The sequence below is a fragment of the Urocampus carinirostris genome, chromosome 11, assembly GCF_059441175.1.
Source record: "Urocampus carinirostris isolate Australia breed hairy pipefish chromosome 11, RoL_Ucar_1.0, whole genome shotgun sequence".
NCBI lineage: Eukaryota > Metazoa > Chordata > Actinopteri > Syngnathiformes > Syngnathidae > Urocampus > Urocampus carinirostris.
Window position 1 is genome coordinate 11,464,066 of NC_142359.1, and position 18,726 is coordinate 11,482,791.

Here is an 18,726-nt window from a genome sequence, read left to right on the forward strand (position 1 = left end):
GAAATATTGTACTGCCAACAAGGTGAAAATGACAAGCGCTATCATGAGGCATTTCAGTGTCATTGTCCGCCACAGTAAGCATTGAGCAAATAGGACATTATTTACATGTCAGCAAGTCCCCAATCAACCAGACACACACAACATCTTCAGTGTGTATTATTACTAACATGGCCACTGAACTGTTCATGTTCGTGCATCTGTCAACTCGATACGTTCCCCTTCGAATAGCAAAACCTTATGCATGCTTTCACTTGATTGGGTGAGACTACATAGTATGTATGCATGCAAGTCCTAATACAGGTGTGTGCGTATTTGTGTGCAATCCCGAGGGGGGGCACGGCACAGATGGTTTTCCCTTTTTTTTGTGGAGCACATGAAACCGTCATTGATGGGCTGCGAGTTTGCACGGCGCCGGCCAAGAATCAGAACAGTTAGAAGCGTGCATTGCTCACACTGCTTCGGGGCTGTGGAATTTTACACAGGGGCCAACTCATGGGGTGCGCTGCACTGTGAACTGTAACTGAAATCTGAACGCTTGTCAATCAAATGTACCATAAGCATTATTATGTTTTGCAGTAGCAAGGTTTTTATTGGGGATGGACGTAAATGAAAACGAAAATGGGAAAATGAAAAATAAATCTATCAAAATCTAAACTAATATAAAATAATGCATTCGAATCTATCTATCAAAATCTATCTAAACCACTTTCTGAATCCGGATTTGTGTCTGTGCGTACGTGTGTCTGTTTGTGTTTGTGTTCGTTTGTGTGTGTGTGTGAGACTCATTGGTTCTGAAATGGCTATACAGACGCTGCTCGACTTACGAACCAGATAGGTTCTTTAAGAGATGTGTAAACAAGCACATCCCCGAGTGCCAGCACAAAGGATCACTTCAAGTGAAATCCAGCTTTTGTCCCTGTTGACAAAATGCAATTGATTTCTTCAAGCGAATGTTGAGTGGTTTGATTGACAGACGCTGCCCTACTTAGAAAGGAACGATCGTTCGTAAGTTGAATTTGTTCGTAAGTTGCTTCAGTGCTATATTTTGTATGTTTAAGGCTTGTATAAGTAACTTTTATTGTTTTGTACTAAAAAAATAATTATTTAATAAAATAATATGCTCCATAAAGATAAATAAAGTTACGTTTACCTTCTTTTGGAAGATATACTTCAAGAGGTCCTCCTCCGTGTTAGAAAAAGTGCCTGAAAAAAGCGATCCAACCATTTTCTCAACCGCATCAAGCTTTTTTATTCCGCTTTCATTTCAAAAGAAACGGATTTTAACTTCTTTACACTTTACACCATGCATATGTAACGACCCTCAATCATGCGCAACACAAGGGTTCACAGTCACTCGGTTTATTGCCTGCATTCAGTAAACAAAACAATACAAAGAAGTCTGGGCGTCTGTGCACCACTGCATACGTCTTAAGACGTTAATAGAAACAAAAATACAAAAACGGGACATCACTCAACATGCCGCACATCGTGGCGTGGTTGCATTGAAACATGTTGCATCACAGTTATCATCAAGCTGCATTACTTTACTTTTAATGAGTGCTTTTTTTATATACATCGTTTAGCACAACGTATATACATTTATATACAAAAGTAGTTTGTGAAACCAGCTCCTATATCTAGCAAAATATGCATTTTTACCCAAACTGATATCGGGCACAGCTTACCTTCAGCACGAGGTTATTGAGGTGAAGGTACGGCAAGCGCAGAAGCCCATAAAGTGCCAAACAAAAAAGACAGTTGCACACGCCCATGGCTTAACAAATGAATACGGTACCAGAATTTTAACAGTAATGCAACAAAAACACAGATTTTGTGAGAATTCAAAAAAAACTCAAAACAATCAAAATTTCAACTCTGTTCCACTTATTGAATGGACGCACGAGATATTAAACAATAAAAATTTCAAAGTTTTTAGCGCTCTGGAGATCGTAGAGACATAGAGTAGACACTATAGAATATTTTCACACGAACTAGGAAGAGGAAGCGGATTTTTTTTTTGGATGGATGCTGAGTGAGCTCTCACAGCGCCACACGCCGCGGCGGAAAGAAGTACTACAGTAATGTCCTGTACTCGGAAAAAGGTGTACACTATACAAAATACAGCATTGTCCTGATTTTTTTTTTTTACATCCCGAAAAAATGTTCGTATTTACTGTTTTTCATCGAATGGTCGTAAGTAGGGGAGCATCTGTACCGATTTTCGTAAAGATATTCACAGTTGTACTATAGGCCTCCGCGAGTGTCGTTAGCTAGGTTTTATGTCAAGGCACCCGCAATAAATACCAACAAAATCCATAAACATCTGCTTTTCTGGGGTCTCTAACTCCCTCTGGCGTCCAAAAGGGTAATGCAATTCCTGGCCACCAACCACCCCAATTGGCGCGGCAACGCCCGGCCATTTTGCTTTTAAATAGTTGATTATTCATCCATCCATCCATCCATTATCTGCACCGCTTATCCTCGGTAGGGTCGCGGGGGTGCTGGAGCCCATCCCAGCTATCTTCGGGCAGTGGGCAGGGGACACCCTGAACTGGTTGCCAGCCAATCGCAGTAGTTGATTATTTATTTGTTATATGTAATTTGCACTGATTTGCTAAAAAAAAGGTACAATCTATGATAAAGAACTGACTTCATATTACTCTAAACCGTTAAACCTCAGCCAATTGCTCCACTGACCAATGATTTAAATTCCCTTTGTTAAGTGATCTTAAACCTTCCAATCACAACACAGCATCTATTTTTTCACAGCATGACCCATTATATAATAAAAGCAAGCATAATTCATGTAAACAAGTTTATTTAATGTACAGAATAAATGCTTGATCGAGGATAACATTTGGTAGTTCACAGCAACGATTTTAGCAATAGATAGATAGATAGATAGATAGATCAATATGTGATGACGTTACTACCAGTGACTGAGATGATCCGGAAAACAGACTAAATTGAGATCAAGATGGTTTAAATTTTTTTTAAAATGTATTTAAAAAAAATCCCCAACAAAAACGGTCGACGGCATGCTCAATTTGAAATAATCAAAAAAACGTATAAAATACGGGAAACCATGTACGTTGACCGATATGTAACTCCATGCTAATTTGAAAATATTTCATTTATTATATTCTCATAAAACAATAAAAACTGTATTTCAGTGCTTAAAAATCCAGTCAGACAAATGAATTGGTACAGAAGAAGTAAAAATATTCAAGGATCTAATGTTAAAGGCAGATGTAATCATGAAAAGAGCCATATCTGACTTGCAAGCCATTTGTTCCTGACCCCTAGGTTAGTGGGTAAAATACTCTATCCCAAAAATCTTCGATAACTTTTATTACTTAAACTGGTAAAAATGGAAATCCAGTAATTTTTCGTTTTTCGCGGGGGTTGCGTTCCAAAAATGTCCCGTGATGTGTATAAACCTTGTTTTATTTATCAAATTCATTATTTAAGCATTCATTAAGTACAAGCCCAATTTACAGGATCAAGTATTTGTTAAACAAATACAAGTATCATACTTTATAATGTGTTTTTACTTATAACTTCTGTACTCTCAATTTTTTTAATTTAAAAAATAAACTCTTTGTCTAATTGCATTACTGTGGATTGTCAGAGATCGACATTATTAAGACTATTTAGTGGCTATATTTGCACAGATAAAATACATGTATATAGTTTAATTCTACATGATGTTGGCAGCAAAGAACTTACATCCTTCCTGGGTGAAGTCCAAACAGATAGAGGGAGTGGTTTATTTTGCGTCAGAGGAATCAGTACACACAAGAACATGATTTCAAAATAAAAGAATATAAGATTGATAAACGTACAAGAGATATGATTACACTCATTGTTGAAACGTTACTTTATGTGTGTATGAGAAACATTGTTTTTATATTTAGTAATATAAAAACAAGCTAATTACCTTGAGACAGAAATTCAAGAGATTTACATTGAAAACCTGACAGGATTAAGGACATGATCCACTTTACTTCACATGATACTTTGCTGCCATAATGTGGACGATATAGAAAACTGCATTTACTTTCTGGGTCTGTCCTACATGTTTCATATATTTATTAAACATTTTTGAAAAGGCGCCTGAGAGCCAATAGGGAGCTCCAAAAAAGCTGCATGTGCTCCAGAGCAGGTTTAGCGGGTCAACGAGTCTAAATGTGTTGGCCATAGAAAGCATCTTCGTCTGTTTAACTAATCAGAATGTAGAACACAGTACACAATGCAAATCCGCAAAATAGCGTAACTGCGATAACAGCTATACAGCAAGGGATTACTGTATTCAAAAAATTCCTTGGTGAAATGCGCTCCACGCTTTGCTGACTAGATCCCCTCTAAACTGTTCTCCTCCCACAGGTGACTCAGTGATTGCTGCCTTTGTGGAGTAACAGACTGCATTCGTCCCAAATTGGACTGGATTATAACATCACAGGGGTGTCTTCACTGCATCACCAGGTCAAGAAGAACGTCTCTCGTGGATGACTAACAGGAACTGATTTGTTCTTTTTGTCGCAAATTCAGGATATCGCAAGCACCCTCGTGCCTAATGTTTTCATCGGGCCTCAAGTCGACTTCTCGGATTATTAAATTTTTGCTGTCTGGTGCGCTCACTTAGTCGCTTTTTTGGACACCAAAATCCTCTCTCATTCCTTCATCATGTATGGAAGTTCTCGGTCCATCTCCAAGCTGGATGTGGTCGGTTCCAACGGCAACGGCCCGGCATCTGGCAGCCCTGGCCGTTCGCCACGTTTACCCCGCTCCCCGCGTTTGGCTCACCGGCGTAACGGCAGCAGCTCCGGCGACGGCCTCACCGGATCTGGGAAAACCTTATCCATGGAGAATATCCAGTCGCTTAATGCTGCCTACGCCACGGGAGGTCCTATGTATTTCACCGAAGGGAGCGAAGACCCGGTCGGGCTTGGGAGCCTGGGTAGTGGGCTGAACCCTTCTCTGCCCAAAACTACTATGACGCTAGGAAGGGCTGGAGTGAGGGTACCCTACGGGGTCCGGACTGCCTTTGTGGGCAGCAGCCCAAATATCAACTCTGCAGGAGGGGTCATGTCCAGTGATGCTATAGCCTTTGGCGGAGAGGTGCAAAGTCAGCCCACGCAAGCTTCCACTGTGCCCCATTCCATGAGACAGGTGAGGCTTTTCTTTTTCATTTCTTCACTGCTAGGTGAGTTGTTTAATTTTTCTGGAAAATGCCATCCAATGCACGGATGTCAAACTCATTTTGACTCTGTGGCCAAATCCAGACTTTCTATTCTCTTGCACATTACATATTACGATCAGGGTTGGGTAGGGTTACTTTGACTTGATTACTTTCAATTACTTTTGGATTACTCCAGTACCAAATATGCTAATAAAAGACAAAAGAAACTAAATATGAATAAAATTACGACTCACAACACGTGGTAAGCTTTCTTTCCTGGCTTTGATCTCCGGCAAAACTAACATAAAATGCGACAGAAACAAAATGAAAATAAATCCAAACAGCTTGCCAACATCATTTTTGCCATTCCACGTATTCCGTTACTCCACAAGCCTGCACAAAATTTTGTAATTTTATTCATATTTAGTTTATTTTGTCTTTTATTAACATATTTGGTATTGAAAGTAATCAAGTTAAAGTAACCCTACCCAACCCTGATTACGATGCACTATTCTTTCTACGATTCACTATTCTTTCTATTCATCAATATTGCACTATTGTCACTACTTCGGGCAGTTTTTAAGCACTATGCCGTAAATATGTTTTTATCTGCCTTTTATCCTAATAGTCTATTTTATCTTCTTGATCTTTGAAAACGTTATTACCCTGAAGTGTCATGTCCAATCTCATTGGATATAATGTTTCACAACACTGATATCAATGACAATAAAGCAGGGATGGGTGGAGTAGCCAAAAATTGTACCCAAGTCAAAGTAATGTTACATCAGGATAATATGACTCAAATAAAAGTAATAGGTGGCCATTCAAATAACTACTTGAGTAAAAGTATAAAGTAATTAAGTACAGTGGAACCTCGGTTCTCGACCATAATCCGTTCCAGAACCCTGTTCGAAAACTGATTTGTTTTTACCGAAATCATTTTTCCCGTTAAAAATGATGTAAATCGTTTTAATCCGTTCCAACACCCCGAATGTTTACCCTAAATGTTTAACGTAAACATGAAGCTAACCCAGGATAATCGTACGTTCGCGTTAGCGTAATCTTGCGCACGAAAGATTACGCTAACATGAACGTGTAAAAATTAAAAAATCAGGTCGTTTACAAGTCATTTAGCACCCGGGTCTCCACAACAAGTGGTGAGCGGTTCATTGGAAAGGGGGCTCCATTCCAACACCCTCAATGCTGGACTCCATTCCAACACCCTGAATGTTTAACGTAAACTTAAAGCTAACCCAAGCTAATCGTACGTTCGCGTTATCGTAATGAATAGGATTTCTTACCTTTGTGGTGGTCGGCACAAGGCACCTCCTTCATATTTGGCTATTATTTCTTTTTTAAATGCAATAGTTGTACGCACTACTTTTCTTTTTTCACCTGTAGCAACTTTGCTGCTTGCACTGACTTTCTTCGGAGGCATAATAAGGGGCTAAAACACCCTTATGCCGCTCAGCATCGCACCCTAGCGTACGCACCCACGCATTACCGGCGTTCGAACTCCGATTTTTTGACCAAACAGCGAAGCAAGAATTTCTCAAAAAATCGAAAACCGAGGTTCCACTGTATTGAGTAAGTAAGCCTTAGTACTTTTTTCTCAGGCTCTGCTGGCAGAACGACAAGCTAGCCCCAGGGTCGGCACCCCATAATGTTGAAAGATCCATATTGGACTCAGGAAAAAAATGCACAAAGTTAAAAGCCTTATATAAGCTTTATAATGAACGCGACATATGCTGCATGTATGAATATTAGCCTATTGTCAAAATGATGTGACTAAACTTGTATGTAGCCTAATGTAGCAGAGTAAGAGTACTGTCTCTTCTTCACTAATATACTTAAGTAAAAGTGAAAAGTATAGTAAGTCTAACAGACCATCAGAAGTACAAAATGTTCCAAAATGTCTAATAAAAACCATAAGAAGTTTGCAGTATGTTTTTATAGAACAGAAGATCCCGCCTCCCACTCTCTGCAACATTAGTCATCACCTGAAAGCCCATTTAACACAGTTTCTGGTGGTCTAAAAATGTCAAAATACCCAAAAACCCCAATGCCTTAAAAACAAAAAACACTGTGACAGCGAGCTAAGCAACCACAGAAAACCCATGAGCACAGTGGACGTGATATTGAGACTTTAATTCCTTTCTCTGGATGGTGAAAACTGCAAAAGAACATTACAATGCATTGGAACCACCAATAATAAACATTAACTTTACATCTGTATTAACTATTACAAGATATAGTTGTTTTTACATCATATAAACAAGACAGTATTCTTCTAGATTTCCTAATACCAACCAAAACTGACTATTTGGTTTCAATTGTTTTTCCCCTAGGTGCGTGAGGGTGCCATGACAGACCTGCAGGGCCAACTGAGGGAAGTTCTGCGGGAAAATGAACTTTTGCGCAGAGATGTAGGCTCTTTTTGAAAATGAATTGAATATTTTAATTCTTAATCCTTGTCTTTAAACATCTTGCCCACATATTCTCCTCAGCATCCTTTTTTTATCCACTTTTAATAATTTTAATCATTAGAAACATGCTTTTTTCATATCAGTTAAATATGGCAGTCAACTTTAACCTATAACACTTGTATAAAGGTCAACTAGAATGGCTGTTTCCCATTAGAGCATCACCCTATTTAGATACCAAACCATTTCTGGGTGAAATTTCAGTTTTTGACAGGGTCATTGGCATTTACACTTCTAGAGTAACCTACCAGATTGCTTGAGAAAGATCGTGATCCTGGCCATACTTGTTCTGAGTTAAGAGACTAGAATGTCTTTCAGAGAAACCTGTTGAGTAAGCAAAACCAAAAATTAGATTTTTTGTCAGATTTTTTTGACAGTTTTTACATCTGGGTTAACCTGCCTGCCTGTTGCATATGGTTTTGATAATCAATGTCGTTCTGGTCTGCGAGAGTGAATTGTCTTTCTGGGAAAAAATGCTGAGTCAACAAAACCAAAAGTGCTAATAACACTTTTTACATACCGTGAAATTCGGACTATAGAGCGCACCTGATTATAAGACGTACCCAACACATTTTTAAGGACAAAACATTTCGTACATGCATAAGCCGCACCTGACTATAAGCCGCATGAGCCTACATCGAAACATGAGACAAAAGATCGTACATATCATAATATACAGCACCTTAACCCCTTAACATTCCGACGGCCAGCCGGTGGGTCGCCGGACTTTTGATATACAAATGTCTCTACAATGTTACCAGTCACTGAAATACATCATGCCACTGGAAAGCTTAAACTCCTGGGGTTCAAGATATATTCATCAGAGAAACATCACGATCAGTCTGAAACAAAATACCCGAAAACTATAAAGCCATTGTAACTCACCGTTACGTCCCCTGGCTGTCGTCAAGGTCTTGGAATATCTACGAAAATGGCTTTGTTACATCAAGGATAATGCATGGAATCCAACCGTGTAAACTATTTATCCTAAAACACAAGATAATGCCGACAAACAAATATAAAGCCGTCTAAAATATTTCTGCTTTGTTCGACGTTGCTTCTTGTAATCCGGTCGTTTGGCCACATTATTTCCTTTTACACATAAAAAGACTTTCAAAATTATTCCTAATATGGTAATCAGCCCTGTCCTTTAGATTTACCCCTTTTCCATGATGAGGGTCTGTTCATGTTAGTTTCATTTGTACGTGAAGTTACATTAAACTTCCTCGGCACATACTGGACTGTCTCAGAAAATTAGAATATTGTGATAAAGTTCTTTATTTTCTGTAATGCAATTAAAAAAACAAAAATGTCATACATTCTGGATTCATTACACATCAACTGAACTATTTCAAGCCTTTTATTATTTTAATATTGCTGATTTTGGCTTACAGCTGAAAAAAACTCAAAAATCCTATCTCAAAATATTAGAATACTTCCTCAGACCAAGTAAAAAAATAATTGTATAACAGCAAAACTAAATCAAACATTTGAAAATGTCCATTGATGCACTCAGTACTTGGTTGGGAATCCTTTTGCACGGATTACTGCATCAATCCGGGGTGGCATGGAGGCAATCAGCCTGTGGCATTGCTGAGGTGTTATTGATGCCCAGGATGCTTCGATAGCGGCCTTCAGCTCATTTGCATTTGTAGGTCTGGTGTCTTTCATCTTCTTCTTAACTACACCCCACAAATTCTCGATGGGGTTCAGGTCAGGGGAATTAGCAGGCCAATCAAGGACAGTGATGCCATGGTCAGTGCACCAGTTACTGGTGGTTTTGGCACTGTGGGCAGGTGCCAGATCATGCTGGAAAATGAAATCCTCATCTCCATAGAGCTTTTCAGCAGATGGAAGCATGTAGTGCTCTAAAATCTCTTGGTACACAGTTGCATTTACTCTGGACTTGATGAAACACAGTGGACCAACACCAGCAGCTGACATGGCTCCCCAAACCATTGCTGACTGTGGGAACTTCACACTGGATTTCAAGCAACTTGGATTTTGCTCCTCTCCAGCCTTTCTCCAGACTCTGGCGCCTTGACTTCCAAATGAAATGCAAAACTTGCTTTCGTCTGAAAAGAGGACTTTGGACCACTCTGCAACTGTCCAGTGCTTCTTCTCCATAGCCCAAGTCAGATGCTTCTTCCGTTGTCTTGAGTTCAGAAGTGGCTTGACCATGGGAATACGGCTATTGTAGCCCATTTCCCGGACACGTCTGTGAACTGTGGCTTTTGATACCTGGACTCCAGCTTCAGCCCACTTTGAAGCTCCCCCAAATTCTGGAAGCGGCTCTTCTTCACAATTTTGTTAAGGCTGCGGTCATCTCTTTTGGTTGTGCAGCGTTTCCGGCCAGATTTTTCCCTTCCAACAGACTTTTTGTGGATATGCTTTGAAACTGCACTCTGTGAACAGCCTGCTCTTTGAGAAATTTCTTTTTGTGTCTTACCCTCCTGATGGAGGGTATCAATGATGGTCCTCTGGACAGCAGTAAGATCAGCAGTCTTCCCCATACTTGTGATTTAGTTTACTGAACCAAGCTGAGTGTTTTTAAGGCTCAGGAAACCCTCGCAAGGTGTTTCGAGTTAATTAGATGATACAGGTGATTAGTTGAATAGCCTACTTGTATACTTTTTCATGATATTCTAATATTTTGAGATGGGATTTTTGAGTTTTCTTAAGCTGTAAGCCAAATTCAGTAATATTAAAATAATAAAAGGCTTGAAATAGTTCAGTTGATGTGTAATGAATCCAGAATGTATGACATTTTTGTTTTTTTAATTGCATTACAGAAAATAAAGAACTTTATCACAATATTCTAATTTTCTGAGACAGTCCAGTATATTCCACCTGTCTCAAGCCGTACTGCTCAGGCGCCATTGACGGCCGTCAGAAAAAAAATGCATAAATTAGCCGCGTCATTGCATAAGCCGCAGGGTTACAGGCCATGGTCCGAATTTAACAGGACTTGGATCCCAAACGAAAACATTATCACCACTTTCGGTTTGCTCGCTGGTGATAAACGTTTACTCTGTTATCATTCTAGTTGGATGCAAAGGAGTCCAAGTTGAGCTCATCTATGAATTCCATCAAGACCTTTTGGAGCCCGGAGCTGAAGAAAGAGCGTGCGCTGAGGAAGGACGAAGCCACCAAAATGGCCGTATGGAAGGAGCAATACAGGGTTGTGCAGGAGGAAACACAGGTACCGTAAGCCTTGCAAACGCAACAGTTATTGAGACCGGAAAACGTTTGATATAGAGAAGATGAGTCAACACTCAGCAGTCGCCCACTTGATATGTCTTGAGTTGTGTAGTCTTCAGCAGCTCGCTTGGCAGGAGGTTGGAAAATTGTTCGAAAACACAGTCGTTGTCACTCAGGGCCACACAATGAGTCATGTACAAGTGTTGTTTGTGCATCCTCACTTGAAAAGAATACGAACTCGGTGGTCTGGAAAACCAAGCTATTCTTATTCAGTAATCCTTCAGCTCCGAAATATAAGGAACACGTGGATAAAAAGTCTGTACACCCCTATACAAAGAGTGGAGCAAATTATGAATAGATACCGTATTTATTATTTTATAATGCATTTTCCATTTTTACCTAAAACAAAAAACAAAAAATGTATCTACTATCACATCCATCCATCCATCTGCACTGCTTATCCTCAGTAGGGTCACGAGGGTGTTGGAGCCTATCCCAGCTATCTTCGGGCAGCGGGCAGGGGACACAGAGACGGACAACTCTCTCGCTCATTCACACCTAGGGACAATTTGGACTGGCCAATTAACCTGACATTTTTGGAATGTGGGAGGAGACCGGACTGCCCGGAGGAAACCCACCCAAGCACGGGGAGAACATGCAAACTCCACACAGGATGGTTCGATCTCATGACCTCAGAACTGTGCCGCACACTCGCTAACCACTATCTTTTACTGTAGTTTTATTTCCATGCGCCTCATAGGCCAGTGCGCCAGAAAAAACGGTAATCTTGTATAGAGGAAGGGGAATTGAATGTTTTAACCACTAGAGGCGCTAAATAATTCCCCTTTTTCCTTTTAAGATTTATACAATGCAGTTAAAGGGAAATACTACTCGAGTTGTGGATGTCTTGCATCAAAGGAAACAAATTAAATCTTTATTCGCAGGCAATGCCGTAAAAATGAAAGGAGGAGTTGAGTGAATACAAAGCAACAGCTTATTAACACGGTTGCGGGAGGGAAAACACGTTAAGACATGAAAGCATCTTCGTCTCCTCGCGTGCGTTCATGTCCCTTTTTTCGTTTTGCTTCTCCTGCCTTTTCATTTTCCTTATTATCTCCTCTCCAACTCCTTTCTTTCTCCTTCATTTACCGCACCGCTTTCTATCCCGGTCATCCCACGGTGAGTCAGCTCCGTCTCCTTCACTCGCTTTTTTTCCCCCTGTCCTATTTCCATGTTTGAAATTAAGTGGCTAATTTATGGCTATATGGTCCCGCCGACAGATATGCTTGGTCACGCCTCCAGAACCCCCAGTCCTCTTTAGGAATGTTCACCTCGGCCCAACCCTCCCATGCTTCATTTTTTTTCCTCCTGTAAATTGATTAAAAGGTGCACTCGCACATTTTTGCAAGAAACTCCACTTTGTATGTTGTACAAGCCACACCAGATTTTAAGCCGCAGGCTTAAACAGCCATAAAAATGAACGCAACCACATCCATTTTGTTCAATTTTAAAAAATCAGCGGGGAAATGTCTAGTAAAAAAGTGATATTGTGCCGCAAACTGTGTCCGTAGATGTCAATGTCAATCACATAGTGCACCACTCAATATTATTTACATTTTAATTAACCTTTAGGCAGGAGTGCAACAAAATCATCATATTTTAACAAGATGGGTCGGCTAATTGAATATTTTAGTGTGGCAGCAGGTGACTAATCACTAGGTATAATTTTCATGTAGGACCGAAAATGTGACTTCATATTAGGCTGTGATCAGTCCAATAACTCTGCCTGATAGTTATTGTGTTATTGTGTACCCCTCCTTAGTTAGTAACTAGTATGTACAATGTAATAGTAGCAATACTTGGTCTCCTCTCTTACTTTGTCATGTACGCAAGGGATGGGAGAGCTTAAGATCAGTCGCCTGGCACAGCAAGTGTAAAAGCTGTTGTTATTGTACAGGCTTCTTAATTTTATTCAGTACAATTCATTGAGTTTTGTTTTGAGAAACATTTTCTGGATCGTTCCTGCGTTTGTTACTGCCAATTTAATTAATATTGACTGCCGCGCTAGTTGATTGGGATTGACAATTGCGGATAGAGACGGCAAAGGAGTGTAATTGTCGCGGCACAATGTGTACTTCATTTTCCCGCTGACTCCGCCAAGATTGCTTTCTTACTCCATAGGGTCAGTGGGAATCTCGTTCATCTATTCATGCGCGTCACAATTCAGATGACGAGGCATTTGGCCACCGGAGGGAGTCATAGTTACTCTTGATGTTTTCCTGCCCTGCATTGAATTTCTTCCCTTTGACATTCAGAGCACTTGGCAGAAATTGCGATGCCTTGTTTTCATGGAACAGTCGGATTCTCTCCTCTGCACCAGTTCTAACTCAGCTTTTTAGAGCTGGCAAAGGCAAACCGTGTCAACGAAGAACCTTAGCTGGAGAGATCCGCGGGAAGGGTCCTTGCGAGCATTCGCCTCACCCCAAAAAAACTGAAAAACCAGCCACAACGTATTTAAAGCCGCAGTGTTTAAAATGTAGGCTAAAAGTAGCGGCTTGTAGTCTGGAATTTATGGTACTCTCCCCCTCGCAAACAAGTTAGAATAAGCCAGAATTCATTCCCCTCCACAGTAACAAGGATGCTGTTTAAACAAGCACATCACCATGGCAACTGGTTCCTGCTTTGCATCGTAAGCATAGATTTTAGCAGTTTATGAGCACTAAGAAGCTATAAAGTAATGCATTCTTGTTAAGAGTCATGGTGATAATCTTTACATTTTGCTCTCCGCTTGACTAGGGCGAGTTTCCTTTGGAGAATATAGAGCAGGTTCATTTTTCATTCTCTCTTTTACGGCCTTTTCTCCATCCGGGCCTTTGGAGCAGCATGGCTGGAGAGCGTTAACAGCTAGAATGAAAAAGAAAAAAAAAGAAAAGAAAAACCTGGCATGTCCGAATGCATTCATCCAAATGCAAACCGTGAACTCGATTCCAGCTTATGCCGCACAGCCCTCACTACCTTACTCTTATATTTTCATGATTGGTTTCTTGTTTGATCCCTGCAGGAAGAAAGAAAAAAAAGGCTGTAGGGAAGAAAAAAGGAATGCCAGGAATGCTGGCTTCCGTCTTGGCTTTTTTTCTCCTTCGTTGAGTTTTCTTCCTGCAGTGTTTCTAACTGTATGGTTCTCAATCTATTTGTTGCGAAGTAGAGCTCGCAAAATCCTTTTTCAGACAGTTACCCCTAACTTGAGCAAATGTTATTTTGGGCTCCAAAAATATATTTATAAACAATGGATGATTCATGAAACTTTCTAACTTTTTTTTTTTTTTTAATTAAGTATGACTGATCGGTCTAACTGTTTTGTTTATGTTTTTACTGAAGCGCCTTATAGTCCGGCGCGCCTTATGTATGGAAAATATATGACAAAATACTATTTTTTTGGGGGGTGCGCCTCATAATAATTATAATATAATATAATATAATATAATTAATAATTATAATAATATAATAATAATTTTTCAACACAAGGATACTGCTGGTAGTGTGAATTTCCCAACGGGGATGAATAAAGTCTATCTATCTATCTATCTATCTATCTATCTATCTATCTATCTATCTATCTATCTATCTATCTATCTATCTATCTATCTATCTATCTATCTATCTATCTATCTATCTATCTATCTATCTATCTATCTATCTATCTATCTATCTATATAATGGGGCGGCAGTAGCTAAGGAGGTAGAGCGATCGTCTTAGGATTAAGGGATCCCAGTTCGAATCCCGGCTTGTCCGTGTTACATGTCGAAGTGTCCTTGGGTAAGACATTGAACCCCCAATTACCCCCAATAAGCAGGTTAGCGCCTTTCATGGCTGCACAGATCACGGCCGCTATTGGGAAATGTTAAGCACATTGTAAAGCGCTTTGGGAAGTCATTGACTTGAAAAGCGCTATATAAATGCAGATCATTTCATATAATCCGATGCGCTTAATGATGCAGAAAATACGGTAATTTGTAATAATTTTTCAATACGAACGCTTATTTTTAAATTTTCTTTTCAAATCTCACATATTCTTAGGAGGTGTACCTCTTTAAGGTCTTGCACAACAAACACTCAAATTGATGAAACAAACAATAAGCACAGTGTCCTTTTTTCCGCAGTTGCCAAATAGTGTCTTTACTCTGAGCTGTTTGACGTCAGTTTGTTGCACAAAGTGATACACAAGGGAGAGTGTTTGAGGGCGAAGATTGAGATGCACGCATGAAGAATGAGGCTTTTTTGCATGCTATTTTTTATTTATTCATCTGTTTTAGTCATTTCTGCTGCCTTTTGTTTATCCGGGTGTGTGCCCTCCTTCCTTTGTGTGTTCGTGTCACCCTGTGTTAATGTGGCTGAGTATACAACAATCGGGTTTCTTAACTCAGGATGTGGTTGCCATTATGCATCAGTTGAATCGAAATATAAATTCCTGTTTTATATATACCGGAAATGCCAGACTACAGGGCGCGCCTTATAAAAAGCCGCATGCGCACATCTGAGGAAGAAACTCAACTTTGTTTTTGTACAAGCCGCACAGGATTTTAAGATCTTAAGCTCTCCCATCCCTTGCACGCATGACAAAGTGATAAAGAGGAGAGCAAGTGTTGCTGCTACTACATTAATAAAGTCACTATAAATGCCGCCGACACTAGTTACAAATTAAAGGGGGTACACGTTATTTATCCGGCAGACCGCTATCAGACTGACAACTGCCTAAAATGACGTCACCTATTTCAGGCTGATAGGAGAAATATACCCAATAAATTTTTGTCTGCTGCCATATCAAAATATTCAAACAGCCGACACGAATTCTTAGAAAGATTCCCAGCATTTATGCATAATTTCTTTTAGTAGCAATACTTTTTCTCCTCTCTATCACGTGGTCATGTGCGCAAGGGATGGGAGAGCTTAAGGTCTGTCATATGGTTCAGCTTTTGTACAGGCTGTTGTGATTGTACACAACTCTGAATTTTATTCAATACACTACATTTAGTTTTGTTTTAAGAATGGTTTGTAGCACTCCTGCGTGTATGTCAATGCCAGTTTATTTAATATTGACTGAATTGCTAGTTGATTTATAATTACATCTGCGGACACAGTCCACAAATGATTGTTTTAATTGCAGCACAGTGTGTTACTTTTCTGTACTTGACATTTCCCCGCTAATGTTTTTCAAATGTAAGAAATGGCTGTGAATGACTTCATTTTTATGGCTGCTTAAGCCTATAGCTTAAAGTCCGGCACGGCTTGTACGAAAACAAAATTGAGTTTCTGCCTCAAATTTGCGCAAGCGGCTTTTAATAGGGTGCACTCTGCCATTGGGAATTTACGGAAAATTAATTTTGGACACTGTAGCCTTATCCATCTGCAGTGCAGATTTTCCCCCTCAATCCAAAACAGTTGAAGGTTCTTGCATATTTTAGATACATGATGGATAACACAATGCAGAAATCCGGTTGCGAACACAACAAAGTCTGCAGAAAACACTCTGCACTCTGACTCATTAAAGGCTTATAATCTGCTACTCAGCACTTAATGTTATTACATTTGGCTTTGACCTGAGTATTTCTAATTTCACTAACAAAGCTGGTGCGGAGACTTGAGACGTCTGACAAAATCCAGCCTTTCAAAAGCCAATGTTTTGTGCCAAAGAGAAAAAATGCTATTCCGGCAAAATGCAGATAGAAAAACGGTCTGATGAATTGGAAATCGGAGTAAAATGCGTGTAAAACAAAAACTGACCAGAGGTGAAGAAATTAAGGTACAACGGACGGGGAGGGCAGCGGCAACTGAACATCAAGAAATAATTGATAGACCCAACAAGAGGGTGTAAATGTTAGGCATTAAAAATGAATGCCAGGGATGCTGTGGAAATAGATCGATGATGCTCAATGTTTTTTCAATTTCAAACTTATGTTAATGTATTTTCTGGACTGTAAGGTGCACCTAAAAACCCAAATCGGTCAGAAATTTGAAAATGCGCCATAAAATCAATGCGCTTTATATACCGGGATATACGGTGGATGAAATTAGAAATGCATATTTACAATTCAGTTACCGTAAGATTCGGACGATAAGGCGCACCCGATTATAAGCCGCACCCAGTACATAAAGGAAAAAACATTTTACACATACATAAGCCTCACCTGACTATAAGCCCACCTTAAAACATGAGATATTTACAAAGAAACGCAGAAAGAGTTTTAATAATATATGGTACCTTAACTCCTTAACATTCCGACTTTTGATAAACACATACGTGTCCGTACGATGTCATCAGCCACTGAAATACGTCATATCATTGAAAAAATTAAACTCATATGATTTAAGAAATGATGACCATTTCAAATATACTCATCAGAGAACATCACGTTCAAACAAAAACAAGAAACCTGAAAACTATAGAGCCGCCATAACTCACCATTACGTCCCCTGGCTGACAATCCATAGAATCCAATCATGTAACATATTTATTTCAAAACATACCATAATGCCGACAGATGAATTGGAATCCGCCTTAAACATTTCTGCTTCGTTGGCTGTTGCTACTTGTAATCCATCCATTTAGCCACATTATTTACAATCATAAATAAAATGACTTGGAAATATATTCCCTATATGGTTACCCCTTCCTTTTCGATTAGCACCTTTTCCATGAAGAGCCGTCTGCTAATGCTAGTTTTATTCATCCACAAAGCGCGAAGGTACATTAAACTTGCGTCTTCTTCGTCACATATATTCCACCTCTCTCACTCTTACCTTTACTGTTCAGTCGCCCCTGGTGGCCGTTAGAAGAAAAGCATAATTTAGCCACAATGAATAAACCACAGGGTTCAAAGCTTGGGGTAAAGTCGCAGATCATAGTCCAAATTTTACGGTATACCGCATATGGTGACTGTTATGGTAAATGGAAAATGGTCTGCATTTATATAGCGCTTTTCAAGTCAATGAAGACCTCCCAAAGCACTTTACAAAGTGCTTCACACTTACCCTTAGATACACACTCACACACCAATAGGGAGTCAGCCATGCAAGGTGCCGACCTGCCTATTGGGGCATTAGAAATTCAGCGTCTTGCCCAAGGACACTTCGACATATAACACAGAGGAGCCGGGAATCCTGAGCTAATGTTGCATACAATGTTTTTTGATGATCAATTATTGCACCGAAATACCGAAAGTGTATGAAATATGCATTGGTTATACACGAATAAATATGGTAGATCATACTGTAGTATTAACTTCACGCGCTTTATAGTCTAATGCACTTTATACATAAAAAAACATGTGACTAATGGCTATTTTTGGGGGGTACGTGTAGAATACGGTAAGGATTTGAAGCATTTCTATAGCATTTTTCCAAACAAGCAACATTTGCACTGATTTTAGTGTGTTGAATTCAGGTAAATTCTTTGTTTCCCGTATGCAGTTTGGACTCTTCTGATTTATAATCACTTGCAAACAAAGCTAGCTCCTTGCTAACTACTTTGACAAACGATGTATTGAACATGTTCTTTAAGTAAATGTAAATCGCTCCAGAGTGCGATTGCGCGAACACAAAGGCACCCACGACGGGAACTCGGCCTTGGGTGAACCTGGAAAACACGTCACGCTGACTCAGTGGTTTATAAAAAGGGATTTCTTTAAGGGATATTTGCCTTTGATGCCCAATACGACCTCACATAAGACAGCGACGATCATCTGTGTGTCATGGGTCTCTTGGCTTGGCCTCTGCAGCCGGCGTTGTTTTCATGAGCTGATGACTCATTATTTCCCCAACCGTTTGTGCGTGTATGTGTGGTACTCCCTTTCCCTTTCTTT

At 39.8% G+C, this 18,726-nt stretch overlaps 1 protein-coding gene across 8 annotated transcripts in view; it reads left to right on the forward strand.

The window, feature by feature from the left end:
• Positions 1–18,726, forward strand: part of LOC148356406 (ELKS/Rab6-interacting/CAST family member 1-like) — a 179,019-nt gene that overhangs the window by 13,411 nt on the left and 146,882 nt on the right. For 7 of the 8 annotated variants that reach the window (XM_088347183.1, XM_088347186.1, XM_088347185.1 and 4 more), the window contains exons 2-4: positions 4,387–5,172; positions 7,531–7,608; positions 10,712–10,867. In XM_088347183.1, coding sequence (XP_088203309.1) covers positions 4,687–5,172; positions 7,531–7,608; positions 10,712–10,867 — 720 coding nt within the window. In that variant the 5' untranslated portion in view covers positions 4,387–4,686. The remainder of the gene's footprint in view (positions 1–4,386; positions 5,173–7,530; positions 7,609–10,711; positions 10,868–18,726) is intronic. The other variant, XM_088347184.1, reaches the window with a different exon arrangement.